This window comes from Zalophus californianus, chromosome 5 (genome assembly GCF_009762305.2).
Source record: "Zalophus californianus isolate mZalCal1 chromosome 5, mZalCal1.pri.v2, whole genome shotgun sequence".
NCBI lineage: Eukaryota > Metazoa > Chordata > Mammalia > Carnivora > Otariidae > Zalophus > Zalophus californianus.
The window spans coordinates 117,690,062-117,709,386 of NC_045599.1; the positions used below are offsets into that span (position 1 = coordinate 117,690,062).

Below are 19,325 nucleotides of genomic sequence, written 5' to 3' on the forward strand. Positions count from 1 at the left end.
ATATATATATATATATATATATATATATATAAAATATAGGCAGTTAAAATTTGCTGTTCTTTGTCACAAAATATGATAAACACTAGATTCCTGCATTATACTCTTTTCTCTGAGGTAAATTAACCAAGGTGTATTTATTCTGCACTAAGTCTGCCATCCTTATGCTCTTTTATTCAAGATAAAATTATAGATATCCCTTGTGCAGAAAACACTAAAGAGAAATATATTGTTTGTATCTTCAAATTGCCGTGACTGAAATGTTGGCATCCGCAGCCTGGGCTCTATGAGATGGCATGCGTCTAGAAAATAGGACCGACCATAGCCTAGAAGAAAAACACTTGTTTGATTTACAGAAAAATGGATCTGCAGTGTTCTTACATTCTGTCTTCTAGGGACAAGTGTTTGTGGGCCTACTAATCTAGTTCAGGAGACAGACACACAGTGAGAAGAGCCGTGCATATACAAGATACCTAGTCTGGTCCAGTGGTACAGTCCACAGGCTCTGGACTACTGGGTTAAAATCCCAACTCTTCCTTTTACTAGGTGTGTCATCATTCAGGAGGAAAATGGTGATGTTATGGTAACAATATCACAGGATTATTGTGAGAATTGTTTAATCATTCATATGCTTAGAAAAGTGAAGACAGGCGTATTCTTTTTTTTTTTTTAAAGATTGTATTTATTCATTTGACAGAGACACAGCGAAAGAGGGAACACAAGCAGGGGGAGTGGGAGAGGGAGAAGCAGGCCTCCTGCAGAGCAGGGAGCCCGATGCGGGGCTCGATTCCAGGACGCTGGGATCATGACCTGAGCCGAAGGCAGACGCTTAACGACTGAGCCACCCAGTTGCCCAAGACAGGCCTACACTTTGCTATTACTATTTTTAGCTATTAGTTTAGCTGTTATTCTTACCTATTATATTTACGTTATGAAAAGCCAAATGATGTTCCAAATCCAACAACTAAACCAGCTCAGAGAATCTTTGTTTTACTTGCAATGAGATAAATATATACAGGCTGAAGCTATCACATGGGCTCAAGTAAATGACTTTTCATCAAGAAACTATTTTGCTTCTGGACTGCATCTCAGGGTAAGACATGAATCTCACAGGCAACCAGCAGAATTCTTCTAGATCTACAAGTCTTTTCCTGCCAACATTTCACTCCTAGATATATTTATATACATTTTCCATCTCCAGAAGGAAAAAATATTCAAAGAAATCATGACATGACTATTTGTAATAAAAAATAGAAAGAAGAAAAGCATACCTGGGTAATCTTCAGATACATGTACTGAATAGGATACACTGTTAAAATGGAAAAAAGAGAAAAGAAAGGCTCAAATTACTGCTAAAGTAAATGTTTTTACAAAATAAAAACCAACCTCACATTACCCATTCATTTTTACAGATATAAGTATATAAACAAAAAAACCTTGGTATTTGACATAGGAAACTTAACAGGTTTTTAAGATATATTTTCAATGAGTATAAATGGTTTTTGAAATACCTTTCTCCCAACAGTGGTACCTTTAGTATAGATAGGTCTTTTTATTCTCAGCAATATCTAATATTCCCTAATCTATGATCATTTGTGTTGTTTGCTCAGATTTTATCAAATCTTTTTTTTTTCTAACCAAACATAAAATATTCCTCCTATTTGGTACAGCAGTTCAGAATTTAAACACTTATTTTTAATACTGCTTCCCCACAATATGCTGTGCTTTTGAAACATGTCTTTTTCTTCAAAAAATTAAGAACAGGAAGACAGTGGAACTAACAGTTATTCAACAGCCGCTCTCTCATCATCATGATATATAACAAACTATCTCCTGTTCTCAAAAGGATTGGGGTGCTTTAAAAATAATTTTTAAATTGCATTTTAACAATTTCACAGCTCCTTTCTCAGTAACCCTACTGCCTCCAGGTATTATCTCAGTGACGTATGGAACGTTATCATGCTTATTTGTTCACTTTCCTATCTCTATCAGCTAGACTGTAAGTGTCTTGAGGTAAGGGTCCATGTCTATTTTTATTTTTAACACAGTCACCTATTATGGTGTATGACACTCAGCACTTGTTCAATATTAGCTTTCTGAACAGATCAGGGGAACTGCCGCCTGCCAGAGAAAAGTCAAAATTTAGTTTAAGTTCAGCCAAATTAACTGCCTGTTAAGACGCCCCCCCCCAAAATCAATTCTCTTTGAAGGAACATACAGAATAGAGTTGATGCAAAGTATCATTCACAAAGTAAATTCAATACAACCCAAATTACTTGACATATGAACAAGCAGGAAAATCTAACCTATATTCAAGTGGAAATTTGACCCAAGTGCTGGAATTAGCCCACAATGATGTTAAAACAGGTAATATAAATATGCTTAAGGAAGCAAAAAAGGAAAATCCAATCCAAAGAAGAAGAAACAGATGATCAGGGTCTTGCGGGACACGAGCAAAAGAGCAAACATTTTGTATTACTCAAGTTTCAGGAGGTGAAGAGAGAGAGAAAAATGCAAGGGGAAAAAAAAAAAGGGCTGAAAATTTCCCAGTTTGGGTGAAAAACCAATGTACAGACTAAAGAAGCCCAGAAACCCCTGAGAGGGTAAGCGCAAAGACAGCTCCATCCAGGTACACAGAGTCAAACTGCTGAAAACCAAATATAAAGAAACATTTTTAAAAAGAAGAGAAAAACTTGACACATTAAATACAGGAAAAACAGTAAAAATCAATGTTTTCATAAGAAACCATGGAGGAGAGAGGACAGTACAATGATGAAGATCTAGGGGAAGGAAGGTAAAGCTGACAACTATGAACCCAGAATTCTATATCCAGGCCATAGACCTTTAAAAATGAAGATAAATAAAAAAACTTACACATTAAAGAAAACTGGGGTATTTGTCCCAGCAAACCCAAAGTAGAAAAAAAATCCCAAAGTTCTCCAGGTGAATGACATCAGAAAATCAAATATCCAGAAGCAATGAAGAGCACCAGAAATTGTAAATATAAAAGACTATTTTTCTCTTAATGTTTTAAAAATACATGACTGTTTAAAGTAAAAGTTCTAACACTTCACTGTGGGATTTATAAAATATGTAAATGTAAGACACATGACAATTACAGCATAATGTCAGGGAGGGGGTTAAATTGTCATATACAGTTTCAAGGTTCTTACATCTTATATAAAATGTTGTAATACTAACCCTAAACAGTAACCCTAAGAAAAACTAAGGATATACTGTAATCCTTAGGACAAGCACAAAAAAAAAAACATTAAAAAACAACAGATAGATGAAAGTGGAATTCTAAAATCATTTTGGAACATTTAATCCAAAAGAAGGCAAGAACAGAGGAACAAAACACAGAAGGGACAAATAAAAAACAAACAGTAAATGGTGCCAGAATCTAATTGTAGCAAGGATTGCATTTAATGCTAATGGCTGAATTACACTGAATAAAAGGAAAAGATGGCTAGAATGGATTAAAAAAAAAAAAGGCAAGATCCAATTCTATACTGTCTTTAAGAGATTCACATTAAATATAACTGAAAGTAAAGGAAGGAAAAGTTATACCATGCAAATGGCGAGCATAAGACTCAAGTGTTTAAATTAATAACAAAGACTTAAAGACAAAGACAGAAAGAGATCATTCATAAGGATAAAAGGGTGAATTTATCAGGATGAAGGCACAACAATCATAAATGTGTATGCACCTGATACCAGAGCTTCAAAATACATGAGGCAAAACCTGACAGATAAAGGGAGAAATGGACAATGCCACAATCATAGTTTGAGTAATTAATAGAACTAGACCCCCCCCCACCAAATCATTAAAGACATAGAAGATCTAAAACAGATTTTCATAAAAAACTGTAACTGTGGAGTTATCTTTTTTCTTTTCAGGTACACATAAATGGAATGATCACCAAGAATGATCATATACTGCACTATAAAACTAGTCTTAGTAAATGTGAATGCTTGGATGGTTGTGGTTCACTGTAGCTCATATCCTGGTTTCCTGGCTCATCTGGCTCTTATAAACACTAAGTCTTAAGTCCTCAAAGAGTCACTGCCTTTTAGAATTTGTGAGTGGACTTTGGGCTATGTGACCGTGGCCACAGGCAATGCAACCCCTTCAAGCAAGCCCAAGTCTTCCAGACTCTACCAATCAAACCCCTGGCATGCTGCTTAGTCCATGGAAAGAGATTACACAAAGACAAGAATGAATAAGGAAGTGAGTAGGAAAACAAGACGGTTAGTAATGAGACCAAGTACTGATATACTGTTTTTCATAAAGTATATTTAATAGTTTAATTAATTCAAAAAGCATTTCTTGGTAATCTGATAAAAGACAAACATTGTGTTAATGTTTGTAAATATGACAGAGGAACTTAAACATTTTAAAGCACAATAGTATTTTTTTTACTTTTTATTTTTATAGAATTACAGGCTCACATGAAGTTTTACCAATAGCAGAGAGGTCTCATGTAGCCTTTATCCAGATTCCCCCAATAATTGCATGTTATATACCGATAGTATAATATCAAAAGCAGGAAATCGACATTAAATAAAGTGTGCATATAGTTTTAGGTTATTTTATCACATTTGCATCATGTACTCACTATCGTACATCAAGATACGAAACTATTTGATCCTTCAAGGATTTCCTTCATTCTACCCTCATTAGAGTCAAACCTGTCTCCCTTCATCCCAACACCCTTAACCCCAGGCAGACACTAGTCAATTCTCCATCTCTATAATTTTGTCATTTCAAGAACATTATATAAGTGGAATCATAGAGTATGACACGTAGCACAATAGCATTCTGAGGCAAAGTTAGTATTGTGAAAAAATTACTATGATTGGCAATATTTAGGACAGACTGAAGAAGAGGGAGATTGGATTTAGAAGCTACTATCAGTGGGGAGGTATGTAACGGGGAGGAGAAGGTGGGAACAAATGGCAGATGTTGGAACCCAGCCAAGAGACCAGCTTTGGAAATCATGGCCCTGAATCAAATGCCAAGGATTAGAAGATAAAATAACCATGCCAGTGATGCTTCAAATAAGCTGGGGGAAATACACACTATGACCTCAATGAATTTATTTTCCCACAAGTCATCCCCTTAGACAATGGAATTATACTATGTAGAAATGGAATTATTGATGATCAAGGCAACCCTTCATCTGGCAGAACTATGTGACAGAAGCCTGGGATCTTGCCAGAGATTACACTCAATACCAAGCTGAATTAATTCCCAACAGCCTACCATCTCAACCAATAAGAGTTAGCTTCATTTCTTATCCATATGAATGTCCAAATCCAAAAGGAAGCCTTAAAATGTTCCCATGTCTAGTTCCAATTGAGGAGACTGTTGTAATCAGGGCCACACACACAGAGATCAAATTCCAGCTTTGAGCCTTACTAGCTGAGTGGCATATGAAAAGTTAACTTCAACACGCTCGGCTTCGATCTCTTTTCAGTAAAATGGGAGAATCCAGACCTACAGTACAAGCCTGCTGTGATGATTTAATGGTCTAACAGGTGTAAGGTCCCCAGAACAACGCCAGACACAGAGCAGTGGGTGCCAAGTAATTCTAGTGAGTTTCCAGTACCAGCAATGAAAATGTAGAAAAATGAAATTTCACATGAATGAAATGTTTATTGGGGAACTCAAGTTACTCAAAAACCACAATATATTACGTTAATCAGAGACGAAAACTAACACTGATGATTTTATCTTACGGTTGTATTATCCTCATGATTTTAAGAGACATTTCCAGGTTCACGATCATACCTAATTTTTCAAATACAAAATAGAAAGCAAAGGCCCTACAAAATGATTCATCAGCTCCTGTGCTATGTAGCATTTTCTGGGGAGTACACCAGAAGGAAAATCACCAGGGCTGTAAAATCCAAATCAGTTTCACTCCGTGGCTTACAGAGTTCTTAGGGAAACAATCTAGTACAAGCAGACATGGATGATTAAGCTAAAGGACCTAACAGGCAGAGCTGGGGGGGGGGGGGGGGGAAGGCAAAGAACCAAGCTTAAATAGATACAGGAGTAAGGGAAGCCTGTACTGCACACACTAAATACCAAAGCAGGTAAAACTATCATGAGGAAGTGAATGGGAAAGAAAGTGAACAAGAGAAGGAAGAGAAAGCTGGAGCAAGCTCTGAATTCTGATTCAGGAAAAAAAAATGCCTTCAAAATTTTTGACTACGATGCTAAACAACAATTATACTGAGGTGCTTCATCAGAGGAATTTAGTCGGTCACTCTGTGTTTGCTATATACTGCATGTACTACATGATACTGGGTTTTTGTTTTTTTTAAGATTTTTATTTATTTATTTGTCAGAGAGAGAGAGCACAGGCAGGGGAAGCAGCAGGCAGAGGGAGAAGCAGGCTCCCCGCGGAGCAAGGAGCCTGATGCAGGACTCCATCCTAGGACCCTGGGATCATGACCTGAGCCAAAGGCAGACACCTAACCGACTGAGCCACCCAGGAGTCCCTCCCCCCCACCCCGGGTTCTTAATATCACAGTTAGGATTAGAATCTATAAATTATTTCTATAACCTCAATCATTTCTTAAATAAAGTGGCTGCTTCCACCTCTTATTCTTCTGAAAGCAACTGTCCCTACCAAAGATCTCTCCCTACTGCCAAGAGCCTCTGAAGGAGTTCCTGGGGGGGGGAACTCAGATGTTCACTAGCCACCTAATCCTGTATTTTGTCTAAATTTGTATACTTCTATAATTAAAAGCATTCATAAGGTCATTCTTATACCTAACCTCACCACTCACTCCATTACCATCCTATTTCTTCTGAAATTCCTGCAAATAACTATGGTTAGATGGAGTTTAGATCCAGTTCCCGAGTTCACAAATCAAAGAAAATTCTTGAAGAATAGTAGGGAGCTGAGGAAAATGGCAGTTTTAACATAATAGGGAAGGGAACTCGGATCTGAAGACGAAATTGTTTTAGATTTAAACCTCTCAGAGGTACCGGATTCAGTAGCTCTATCTTACAAGTGGGCCCCAAAATGTTCCTGCCACCTCAAACTCAAGGGTCCTGGATTCTGAGCTCATACTTTTTCATCTACATCCGGGGGGGGGGGGGTTGACAGATCAAGCAAAACCCAGTATTTTATGTGTCTTTTCCTTTATTCTCTAAAACAATCTCTCTGATAAACCAATCCTTACGGAGAATTTCTTTCCCAGTTAGATCACTTTCAAAATTTACATGAGAAAAAGCAAAATGCAGAAACTAACAAAGCATGGCAGTCCTCCACCCCACTACGATGTTTATGACTAGACGCCTCAACTCTGTACGTTTGCATTTGCTCGCAAGACAACAGTTTAGACCTGAGGATGTATGGTCCCTACCCCATTCCCAGTCACCCTGGGAACGTATCAGAAGAAAATTCACTCTGACACCTCTTCCCCAATGTTCAGTGTTACAGGGTGAAAAAGACACTGTTTGGCTATTCATCTCCACAACCAACTCTTGCATCTCAAGCTAGAAGGTGACTTGGCATGCTAGAAGCCTACATTGGCTATTTTGATGCCATTTATTTCCCAAAATATTCACTATCACACTCATTATCATTTTTATCTTCCATAAACATTTTCTAAATACCCAGGTCAATGAGCTATAGCACCATCATTTACCATTATTAGCTACCAATTGTTTCGTCATTTATCCAGGATTAGGAATTTCTAGGGCACTCTGTCTCTTTACTTAAAAATCCTCACATCACCCACATCCATATGGACAACATTAAGCTGCATATGGTTCCATGACCTCATCTTCCCTTATTTTAGCTCACCAAATCCATGGCTACACCTTGGACCTTGGCTTGAAGCATAATTGCTCTCCTTCTATAATCTCAACCCAGTGTCCCACTTTTCAGCCACAATTTTATAACTCTTCAACCCTCACTCCTTTATTCCTACTCACTGACACCCACCAATCCCTGTGCTTTCTTTCACTCTTTGTGCTCTTTATAGTCCCTTCCAGCTTCATTTCCTTCTTTATGTGTAGACTGTAGAGCCCTAACTGCTCTCTCCACACCATCTTCAACTCCTTCATTGTGTACCCCTATTTTGCCCATGCAGACTATCTACCAAACCCAGAACCACCAAACCATAGATAAGTCATGTCTCCACTCCCTACACCTGGGCTCTGAATGCTGCTGGAGTGGAGAGTGGATCCAAAGCATCCAGACCCTCTGCAGACATATGGTGCCCCATGCCAGCTCTGCACAACCTTGCTCAGTAAGCCCTCATACCCACTTCTGCGTCTTCTTCTTGGTAGATTTTTCAAACCTTCACAACTTTCCAACATCCTGTAACAACCTGCCTTGTCAACCATCCGCATTAAGATAAAACAGATCATCATATGGTTACTCCCTCTAGGCATTCTCTCATTTCTTTCTCCCACCAACCACCTATAAGCTAATACTTTTCTCCTTGCACCCAGGAAGATGGAAATGTCTGTTCTTTTATCTAAGACTAATCCATCTAGTTGATTTATAGATGCCATAAATGAAGGCTCCATTTGGGAACTTGTTCCACAATTTGAAATTAATAAAAAAATTTGTAATTACGGAAGTGTGAAAAGATTCACTCACAAAGATATTAATGGTAGTGCTATTAAAATGAAGAAGTACCCAGAAAAGCAAAAATGCCAATAATAGGATTATATAAACTATTGGGGTGCCTGGGTGGCTCAGTCGTTAAGCATCTGCCTTTGGCTCAGGTCATGATCCCGGGATCCTGGGATCGAGCCCCACATTGGGCTCCCTGCTCTGCAGGAAAGCCTGCTTCTCCCTCTCCCACTCCCCCTGCTTGTGTTCCTGCTCTCACTATCTGTCTCTGTGAAATAAATAAATAAAATCTTTAAAAAAAATTATTATATACATATAATGTAACACCAGGCAACTGTGAAAAAGTAATGCTGCAATGAAAGAGACACGTGTTTCTGGTACATTAAGGTACATACAAAAATTTAGACAGCTACAACATATTTTCATTAAAAATATGTAAATACATATTTATTTACTACAAATACATATTGATAGAAGCATGGCTAGAAAAATAACGACAAATTTCAACATTTGTTATCTCTTATTTATTGGGTGAAAGGAAACTTTATTTTTTGTATCTGTATTTTTTTAATCTTTCTAATAAGTATGAAATAAAAACGGGGAAGCTTGTAATATTTAAGCTCTCCCTTTACCCTGTAACCTTTTCTAATTATCACTCCATCTGCTTTCTTAAAATCAAGTTTTTGCCAAGAGTCATCTAAGCCATTTTTGCCACCTGCCCACTTGCACCTGCACATTCCAACCTGGCCTCCACTCCTAGGACCCCACCGAAATTCTTCTTCACAATAGCACTGGTCTTTTTTTTTTTTTCCTAGTCCTTTTCTTACACAAATTCTAAGACGCATTTAATAAAAACAAAGACATCATGAAACCCTCTTTTCTTGGTTCCTGAATCCAACCTCTCCCTGGGTCCCCTTTTATTTTTGAAGATGGTCTTCTAAGTCTCTTGACTTTTGATATTTCACATTTCATGCTGTTTTCCTATTTCAATGCTTTCCAGTCATGCTGACTGCTCTATTTTTTCACATGAGTAATCTCAACTATATCCACGAGTCTCCTACCAGCCATGAGCAGAAGGCTCAAAAATGCCCTATCTCCAAATCAGGTAGGCAGCTTTTTTATTTCTCCCCACATTTCAACAGGATAGTCTGCAAGGAAATTAAACCCAACTCATACAAAACAGAACTCACTGCCTTCTTTACATTAATTTTCAACTCAACAAATTAAATACCAAGAAATTTGGGGCACATAATAGCAGTACCTGCTGTTAGGAACTACAGATCTACTTTCTATTTGACCATAATCAGGGTGCAAGACACTCGACCACTTTCGGGAGCAGGGAAAGTCTGAGTTAGTCGATTTGAAGTGGGATCTGGAGTGTGCATTTCTAAAAAGCACCCCAAATGATTCTGAGGAAAGTAAGCTCTAGACCTTGTTTCCAAAAAAAAAAAAAAAAAAGAGATACTGATTCTACAAAATTAATGGTAATTCTTCAGCATGTCTTCCAAGGCTCTTCATGATCTGACCCATAACTCTCTGACCAGCCAAAACCCTGCCAAATACCCAGAGACCTGAACTTCTAATCACTTCAAGTTTTACCATTTCCAAAACAGGTCATTTTATTCACACAAAGGAAAGTGGCTCCAGACTCTGGATTTGAAATCTGGCTCCATTATTAACTGTGTGATGACTAAGGGCCAGGTAACTAACACTCTTTGACTCAGTTTCCAATCTGTAGTTTTCTATCTCTTCGGGTTGCTATATGGCGTAAATAGGTTAATACATGTAAAACACTTTGAAGACAAAAAAGAAACCAAGCACACCAAAGTTTTCAATAAACATTAGCTGCTTCATCAGTAAATATCCTTATCATTATTATTATTCCTACACATAGACTTAGTGTTCTGGAACACACTCCCCTTCTCCCCTCACGACTCAATCTCAAGGACAACTTCCTATGAAACTTCTCCCAAAACCCAGGCAGATGGATGTTTCTTCCCCTATGTCCCACTTCATCTCTAGACTGAAAGTACAAACCAAACATTTTCATCCTCAAATTCCCAGGGCTTTGACACAGTAACTTATCACTCAAAAAATAGCTTCTGAACAGACGAACAAATCATATCTTTTTCCAAAATTACTGGAGGATATACCATGACAGTCCTTGACAGAATACGTATTGCTTTGGCAAGTGTTGAAATATTTGATGAAAATCAGCAAATGCTGGTACCCAACAGTTCCCCCTGTGGGTCCACACCATCTTGCATGGGAGTATCCAGCTCTTCCGTCACCTTCTCTTCACAGGCTTTTTGTGATATCCAGAACAGAGTGGGTTCTGAATGCCAAGATCATAGGTATTCTCTGTATTTCTCATTTTCAAGTCTACATACAGAAGGTAATACTTGTATTATTACCAGTCTTGACAGCATGAGCCGAAATGTAGGGGAAGATCTTTGCTCCAAAAAATGGAAGCATCACAGTTACTTTCAACACAAACAAGCAGAAGTGTTAGCATTTCAAATTGATCATTACTTCACTAGTTCTCTTGTCTGGCGAGCACTACACAGGAAAGTTCTTATTTAACCTATCGTGAAAGTACAGAAGGAAATGTCAGTTCTCCTAGGCAGAAGAGGGAAGTGGTACAGAAAATGTTTGAAAAGGGATTTGTTGAGACATCATATATTCCATGCCAGGAGCAAACATGCTTTAGTCAGGCCTATAATGACAACCACACATATATACCTGCCCCGCCCTTCTTATGCAGCTTTCAACATCAAGACAAGAGAACTAAGCTCTCATTCCAGAAGAGAAGACACATCTTTCCTGCCAATGAAATAAATTGCTGATGCAGGACAATTTATATTACCATTTACAAAGATAAAAGGGTGAAGATGCTGGCCCGATAAACACTGTTACTCAATAATACATATGTTCCTACTTTCGAAGCTTATTTTGATAATTTTTAAAAGTTATACTTCCAGTAAGTGATGTAACAAGGTTAAAGTAATGATGTTCATTTGTGTGACTTTTAGGGAATTGGCTGAGTCAGCAACTTCATGCTTAAATATTATATTATAGGTCAAATGCTTAGAATTTTAAGCAAACCATCTTCTCAACAGAGATGAACTTGAAGGACCTAAGTTCAACTTCAATTAGTAACCCAGATGCATGCCTTATTTAGGATATTAATATACTATATGGTATGAGCAAATTTTTTTTATACGGCCTTAGGAAAGGAAAGAGCCAACTTTTTCTCTTATTCTTTGATTATAACCAAAAATAAAAGGGAGGTCACAAATGCAATTTCAACAAGACCTGAAGAGTGGAGACAGCATGCCAAGTCACCAACATTAAATTTATTATATATAAATATTATTTCCATATTTCCTCCCCGAAGTTTAATGTCTGGACTTTTCTTCTCTGTACAGTTTGCAACTAATTCAACATACTTTTTGATAAATATTCGCTAAAATATAGATGTCTTTCCCATCACTGTTTTACATCTAGGTTCAAGTTACACATGGCTATAAAACGTTTAAAGCTGCTACAAATGATTTACACAACACGCCAGGACTGGAAAGCTGAATATGATAAAATAATTCTAAAAATGAAGTAAGGCTTTGTTGAGGCAAGAAAACGTGTTTTAAGAAAACACTACAAATATTCAGAGAGATAACTGCAATAAATACTAAGATACGACCCCGGCAACGTGCTCAAATCCTCGAAGTACCTAAGATCAGCTCTTCCCAAGATAGTTTCTTATGGAGTACCAAGCACAATTCTTAATACCACCGAAGACCCTGCAGGATAGAGTCTACCTACTTGCCTCATCCTGGTCTTGTCCTGCCTTCTCTCTGGGCTGCAACAAAAGGACCCCCTTCACTTCCTAAGCCTGCCACACTCCCTCGCCCCAGAAGGCTCTCTCCTCCTCTTTGCCTTGTTAACTCATTCTCATCCTTCAGATCTCAACTCAAATGTCACCTCCTAGGAAAAAACTTTGTGATCACCCCTCCCAGACTTAGATCTTACTCTAGAGCAGCTACACAGTTTTGTAATTATACATTCATTTGCATGACATCAACATCTGCTTCCCCCACTAAATCTGTAAGAATGGAAGGCACTTCTGTTTTCTTCACCTTAACCTCCCAGCAACTATCATATACCTAGTATATAGTAGGAACACTGTAATTAATTGTGGAATGAATGTTTATTAACAAATGTATAAATCCTTTGACCTTCCAACTCGGAATAGCCTTCCTCACAAAATTACTTAGCAACTATGATTTAGTTTACAGCGTGAAGAGCGCAGAAGACACAGACTTCAGAATATGCCTTCACAAGCCATGTGAGCCTGAGAAAAAGAATTTGCTAATCTCCTTCTGCTTATCTGTGAAGTGAGATAACATCTACTTCCTAGTATTGTCAAGTGGATTACATGGAAGATGATAAGTGGACGAAAGAAGCCTGTGTAATGGGAGGAGACAATCAGTGAACATATTTCTTAACTCCCTCCCCTTCCCCAAAACTCCAGCGTGAGAAGATACAAAGTAATTCTGTAGCAGACCTCTTCATTACCCATTCCTTTCCTTCCCCTCCGGATATGAAAGCCTTTGGGTTTGCAGGAGAATTCCTTCTCCCAGGGGAGAAAAGAACTGAACAACAAATGGATAAGCCAATCAGAGAAGCCTAATTTCAGCTGGCAGCCTTCTAACACCTGTGGTAAACAGAGAAAGGTCGCCCAGAAAATTTCAGACATGGAAGCAGAGGCCTGATCAAACTAAATCTCTTTATCAATGAACTTTTCAAGAAACAAATAACTTTCTTTTTGCTGTCTTTTTTTTTCAAGATTGATTTTATTTATTTGTTTGTTTATTTGTTTATTTATTTATTTATTTATTTATTTATTTTAGAGAGGAGTGTGTTGAGTTGGGGGAGGAGCAGAGGAAGAGAGACAAGCAGACTTCATGCTCAGCGTGAAGACCCATGTGGGGCTCAATCCCACGACCCTGAGAGAGATCACAACCTGAGCCAAAATCAAGAGTCGAACACTTAACCAACTGAGCCACCCAGGCGCCCCCCCCTTTTGCTGTTTGAAGCCAGCCTAAAATATTTTTTTGTTTCTTACAACCAAAATCATCCTAACTTGTACACGGAGCTATCAAGCCACTTGAGATGTTTTAATGTGAACATCTACAAGCTATTTGAACTAAAAACTCATAGGCTTATATAGCCTTAATTTAATTTTATGATTTTTGTTACAAAGGTATACTTGAGTGATTCACTTAGGATTTTAAGAAATATTCACACATTTTATAGAACTTGTGACCTAAAATCAATGGTAATAAATTAGATACTACACAAGAAAAGTTGTAAGTTCATAGGTCTTATTATTTTTGTTTGTCAAACATAAGGTCATTTTCTTTAGGGTGTAATATTTTTTTTTCCTTATGGTTAAATGATTTTTTAGTCCTTCATAGGCATTTGGTTTGTTATTTTGTTTCAATATGTATATATGTACATAAAGTTGGATTTGGCAAGCTGTAGTCCTAACCACTGCTTTTCCTGTTTGTTTCTGGACAACAGACTTTTGGAAAGTCAGCAACTCGACAGGAGAGTGAGAATACTTTTAGACTACAGAACAGTATTTCTAAGTGCTTGCTACAATCAATAAGCCTTTCACTCTTCATTAAGTTTTTGAAAAATGATTTGTTCTCACAAGATTAATGTGGAAAGTATAATTATTTGAAAACAAGAGTACTACAGTACCTTAAATCTGACATATTTTTACCACAAAGTTAATTGATTACTAGTTTCAATTAACAAATGCAATTCACTCTTCAGCCAGTGAATATGTAACTAAAAGGTAGCCTCAAAGTAACAAATATATAACACAAAAGGAGGCATGCAAATGGTTTTAGCAAAGGAAAGATGGCAGGTGTAACAAGTATAATACCAGTTTTGAATATATGTCTAAACTCAACACTAAACTAGTATGTTGACTTTTCCTGTGGGAGGAGAAGATTCATCAAGGGAGACTCTGCTGACCCTAGATCCAGTGAAACAAGAATTACAGAAGACTGAATTAATGTATGAGTACCATTTAACTGTAGGTATTTGTTCAGTTCAGATATTGCTGATGCTGTCTTAATATTCTATTTTCTGATGGATATGTGAGGAAGACTTTCATCTTTTTTTTTCCTTTTAAGCCATACCTAACTTTCAATTTGGTAGACACTGCTTTTCAAACTCAAACAAAACATTTTAAGAGAGTATCTAATTCTCCCTCATCTCTCCAGAATTCAGAAACGATTTGTCATTACTTTCCATGAGCATATAGTTATTTTCATAGGTTCAATAAGAACTTTCCCTCTCTTTTTACCAGAATATTATTGGACAAATCAATTGTGTAATCAAAGCTACCACTATAATATATTTGAAAATGATTTTCATTTAATCAGGAATGACAAGCAACTACTGAGGGACAAGGATTGACTTTACATATAGAAGTAATGCTTAACAATGTCCCCCAAGAAAACTGGCCTAACACCTGGCTGATAGGTTCCCAAAGTTACAAGAGGGAGAGAAAGGTCACTTTCAGTCAAGACAGGAACCTTGGCAAATGTTGGGAGCCTCAACCAGACAGAAATTCACCCAATTACACAGGTACTAAAGATGAAATGTGTTGGAGAGTTCCTTGGTTTTGTTTTCCTAACCTCAGAGAAGTAAATAAGACTTTTAAGAATCCAGTCCAAGGTTTTTAATAAAAATTTCTCAATCACCTCAACAGCTCATGGTTCTAGATTTGCAAACTCAAGGAGGCCTCTATGGCCAATTAACATTCTCACTGCAGCATTTTTATTTATTTATTTATTTTTGATGAAGAATTACCTTTGTAAATTACTTATGCTTTCAGGAGAAAGGCTACAAAGAAAAACTGTCAAAAACTTGAAAATGAGCAAAACAGATACTGAATGTTTTCCACTGAGATACTGGACCCTGCAGAGATTCTCTGATCCTAAAGGGGTTTCTGATTAATTCAGCTATTTTTATATCCTGCAAGGATAAAAGCTAAGTTGTAAAAAAAAAAAAAAAAAACCATAATGCAAATTATTCCTGTTCATGGCGCTACAAATGACTTTTTTTTCAGTAAAGAATATATATCTTGATAAGTTAAATGTCTGTACCACTAATTCTCACTGAACCATCTTTAGTATGCAAACATAAGCAGAAAAGCTCTGGAACTGACAAATGAATGCCAGATTAATTTAGGTGCTAAGCTGATTAAAATTTATAAATACAGTAGACTTTGCTTAAAATATTTGTGGGTTGTGAAAAAGTGAGAGGTAACTAAAAGGTTCACAAGCAGGGATTGGTTAAATAAATAATGGTGTATCTATTATGAAGGTCTGCAGTCACTAAAAGGGATGTAGACTGTAATGTAATAATACTGTAACCCCATTTTTATTAAAAATTTGTATTTACATATCTTAATTAAAATGTATTTATAGTTGTATAGGGCTTTTGGGGTGGGGGAAGGAGGATATAAGGGTATACTTTCTGGAGAGAAGGTTTCTTGGATCACTGATGGTTTTTATTGCTGATGATGTTTGCTTTCTTTTCTTCCAAAATTTTCTGGGAATAAATGTTTTAATATTAATCAAATATACCTCTAGAGGAAAACTACTAGAATTAATTTAAAAACTATTTCACAACCCAAATAAGAGTATATTCATTAATAAAATGGGGGAAACACCTCTATATCTCTGGCTAGATCCTATACATCTTTAGCAATCAAGTCACATTTTTACTTTCAAGACCCCTCCCTCTCAGCTTCACCCTACTTTTTCCAATCTGATGCAGACAAGATTAAGACCCTTTACTAAACACTGCCATACGGCCCTTTACGAGCCCCTCTTAAAACTTTTCACAGCTATAATTGGGGTCAACATCCAATCAATGCTTCTTTCCCCTACTATATATAATTTCTCTATGTATCTTATTCACTGTTGTTTCCCAGATGCTCAAGATATATGCATATTGCATCCTAAGAAGTGCTCAAAATATATATATATAGCTTCCTTGCCATGTACACAATGACTCTTAAAATACGGTAGAGTAAGAAGTACTTTATGTCTTATCAAAGATAAGCCAACCTAAATCCAGTTAACTTAAGTGTCTTTGTAAGTCTGATTTTAGGAGAGATTTTATTTCACTCATGGAATAGATTTTTTACATATGTAATATTTTAAGGGATATAATTTGGCCTATAATGTGTCTCTATGAAGCAAATCATTGTGAATTTTATTGTATTGTATAATGTCGTGAAGTGAGAACAAAGGAGTCACACTGTGTTTGTACATTACATGCAGAGGGCTCAAGGACATTCATCTATAATTCAACATGCTCAAAATCATGAAAATATTACATTTGATACTTGCAACACTGATTATAAAATCTGAACAAACGGTAAAGGGCACTTGAAGGTCTTGAAATTTCAATATTTGCAGGCCATGCAAATAAACAGAGTATTTTCTGTTCTGATAGCTCCCGGGGAACCAAACAAATGTAAACTGAGTCCTATTACAGCACTACCGCATGAGAGAAGCAACCATCAATCTGGCTTATATAAATGTTCTTCCAGTCACTTCAAACCCTTTTGTTCATGATTAATTTCTGTTATAGTGATACATTACAGTGATAACTAATGATACTGAGGCTCTAGAATATAGGTTTGTCTAACACTTGGTTCTGCATATATAATCTTGTTATAGTCTCGATTTAGGGTGGGCATAAATAACACACTGTCTCAGCTTCCCTTTTTAGGCAATGCATGGTTAAATCTGTGCCTTGGCATCTTTGATTTTGGCACTATGAATTTCACTGAAGAAAATGGGAAAACTCCAGCACCCATGGAAAGTCACTTCTCTAATTTCTAAAAATAGGCAAACCTCTTAGCTTCAGTTAAGTCAATGAAGAAATTTCTCTGGTTACAGAGAAAAGCAAAGAGAGAGAACGAGAGAGAGAGCGCATTATTAACGTTTTTTGTTCAATCTGAGAAAGAAAATGTATACCAACCATCCTGGGAACATTTTGCAATTTGGTTGAGAATTACACATTTCTAAGGACATGAAATAGAAAAACAATCAATTTTATATAACAGTAAATACATTACTTACAAATTGCAACTTGTTTAAAATGATTACGTGATTTTCAGCAAAAAATTCACTAATATGCTGCCCTCTGTTATCACATACAGGTTAAGTACGTAGGATAATCATCACTTTCACCATCTAGGGACAGCCCAAAGCAAATGAAGAACTGGATACTCCTACACCATCATAAAGTCCTTTCTTCTCTTTTTCCTCTTTCTTTTTCTTAAGAGGGCAAGTAAAAAGGAAAACGTTAAAATTTCTGTCATGAGATTTCCCAACCCCTCTCTCTACCCTCAAGAAATCCTTCATAAATTATTATGAATTTCACATATACCAATTGGAAAAAAAAGATAAATATCTATATGGGATCTTCAATAAAACCTCCATTTAAAAATGAGGAAGATAAAGTTCAATGTTAAAAGCCTTTGTATCACTCTTATTCATATTTTTACATTTAATATCATCATATGTTCCCTCAAGACTTTCTGAATGCTTTCCAAAATTACTTCTCATAACAAAGTACACGTAAGTTCATTTTCTTCATTAGAAACTCTTCTAATGTACAGTTAATGTACAGAGTGTGAGGAGAGTAAGGAAATGTTCCAAATGGGACAAGGTCACTTAAGGAAGACTGTTGGAGGTAAGTGTAATACTTGAGAATACACTAGAAATTGATGAGTACTACAGGTGAACAAGGTGAGAACCAGATCTGTAGAGAACTGTAGGGAAGTTGACCTGGTAGGGAAACAAGTAACCATGATGAATATTAAAATGAAGACTTACATGATAAGAAGAGATGGAAAATGATAGTAAAGACATTAGGTTCTACCATAGATATTGACAAAATACCTTTTAGTGTAACAAATTGTGAGGTTATGAGTCCATAACTGATAAGTCATTTTCTAAATTATTTAACCACCACTATTTCTATCCCTCAATACAGTTTAATTAAAATTTAAATATAAATACTATTAAAGCTTAATATAATCTTTCAAAAATTGACTTATTATAAAATATTAAGTTAAAGTCAATCAATCAGGGAATTCCTTAAAAGTTTTTAAGTTAAAGTCAATCAGGAAATCATTTAAAAGCTTTTAAAAAACTACTTCAAGGATTATTAAATATAAAGACTTTTTCAAGCAAAAGAAAATGTTTTCCATAAAGTATTGATATTAGCAATTTGAATCTTCAGTTCTTTTTTAAAAGTCGAGTTGCCCACCAGAGAGTATAACAGACACCATCTGTTATGTCAGAAGCAAGTTTTTCGTCCATTTTAAATCAGTCTTCTATGACCATAAGTCACAGATAAAAAAGCACTTTTAGGTGAGACTTATTCAGTTTAATTCCTATAGTTACCAAAAAAAAGAAAGAACATACTATCTGCTGAATAAAAACTATTGTATGTCATTTGCATTTGTCATTAAAAAAACAATTTTACTCCTTTGTTTTCAAAGCCAAATTACTCAACAATATACCGAACGTTTCAAACGCATCTGTTAATTAGTTTTTATGCAAAATCAGTCTGCATATCAACTATTTCTACTCAGAATTTCTTTTTAACCATCCTTAG

The 19,325-nt window shown here is 36.4% G+C and overlaps 1 protein-coding gene across 4 annotated transcripts in view; it reads right to left on the reverse strand.

Annotated features, from left to right (window-relative positions):
• Positions 1–19,325, reverse strand: part of PARP8 (poly(ADP-ribose) polymerase family member 8) — a 175,809-nt gene that overhangs the window by 81,997 nt on the left and 74,487 nt on the right. For all 4 annotated transcript variants that reach the window (XM_027605409.2, XM_027605408.2, XM_035727635.1 and 1 more), the window contains one exon: positions 1,269–1,306. In XM_027605409.2, coding sequence (XP_027461210.1) covers positions 1,269–1,306 — 38 coding nt within the window. The remainder of the gene's footprint in view (positions 1–1,268; positions 1,307–19,325) is intronic.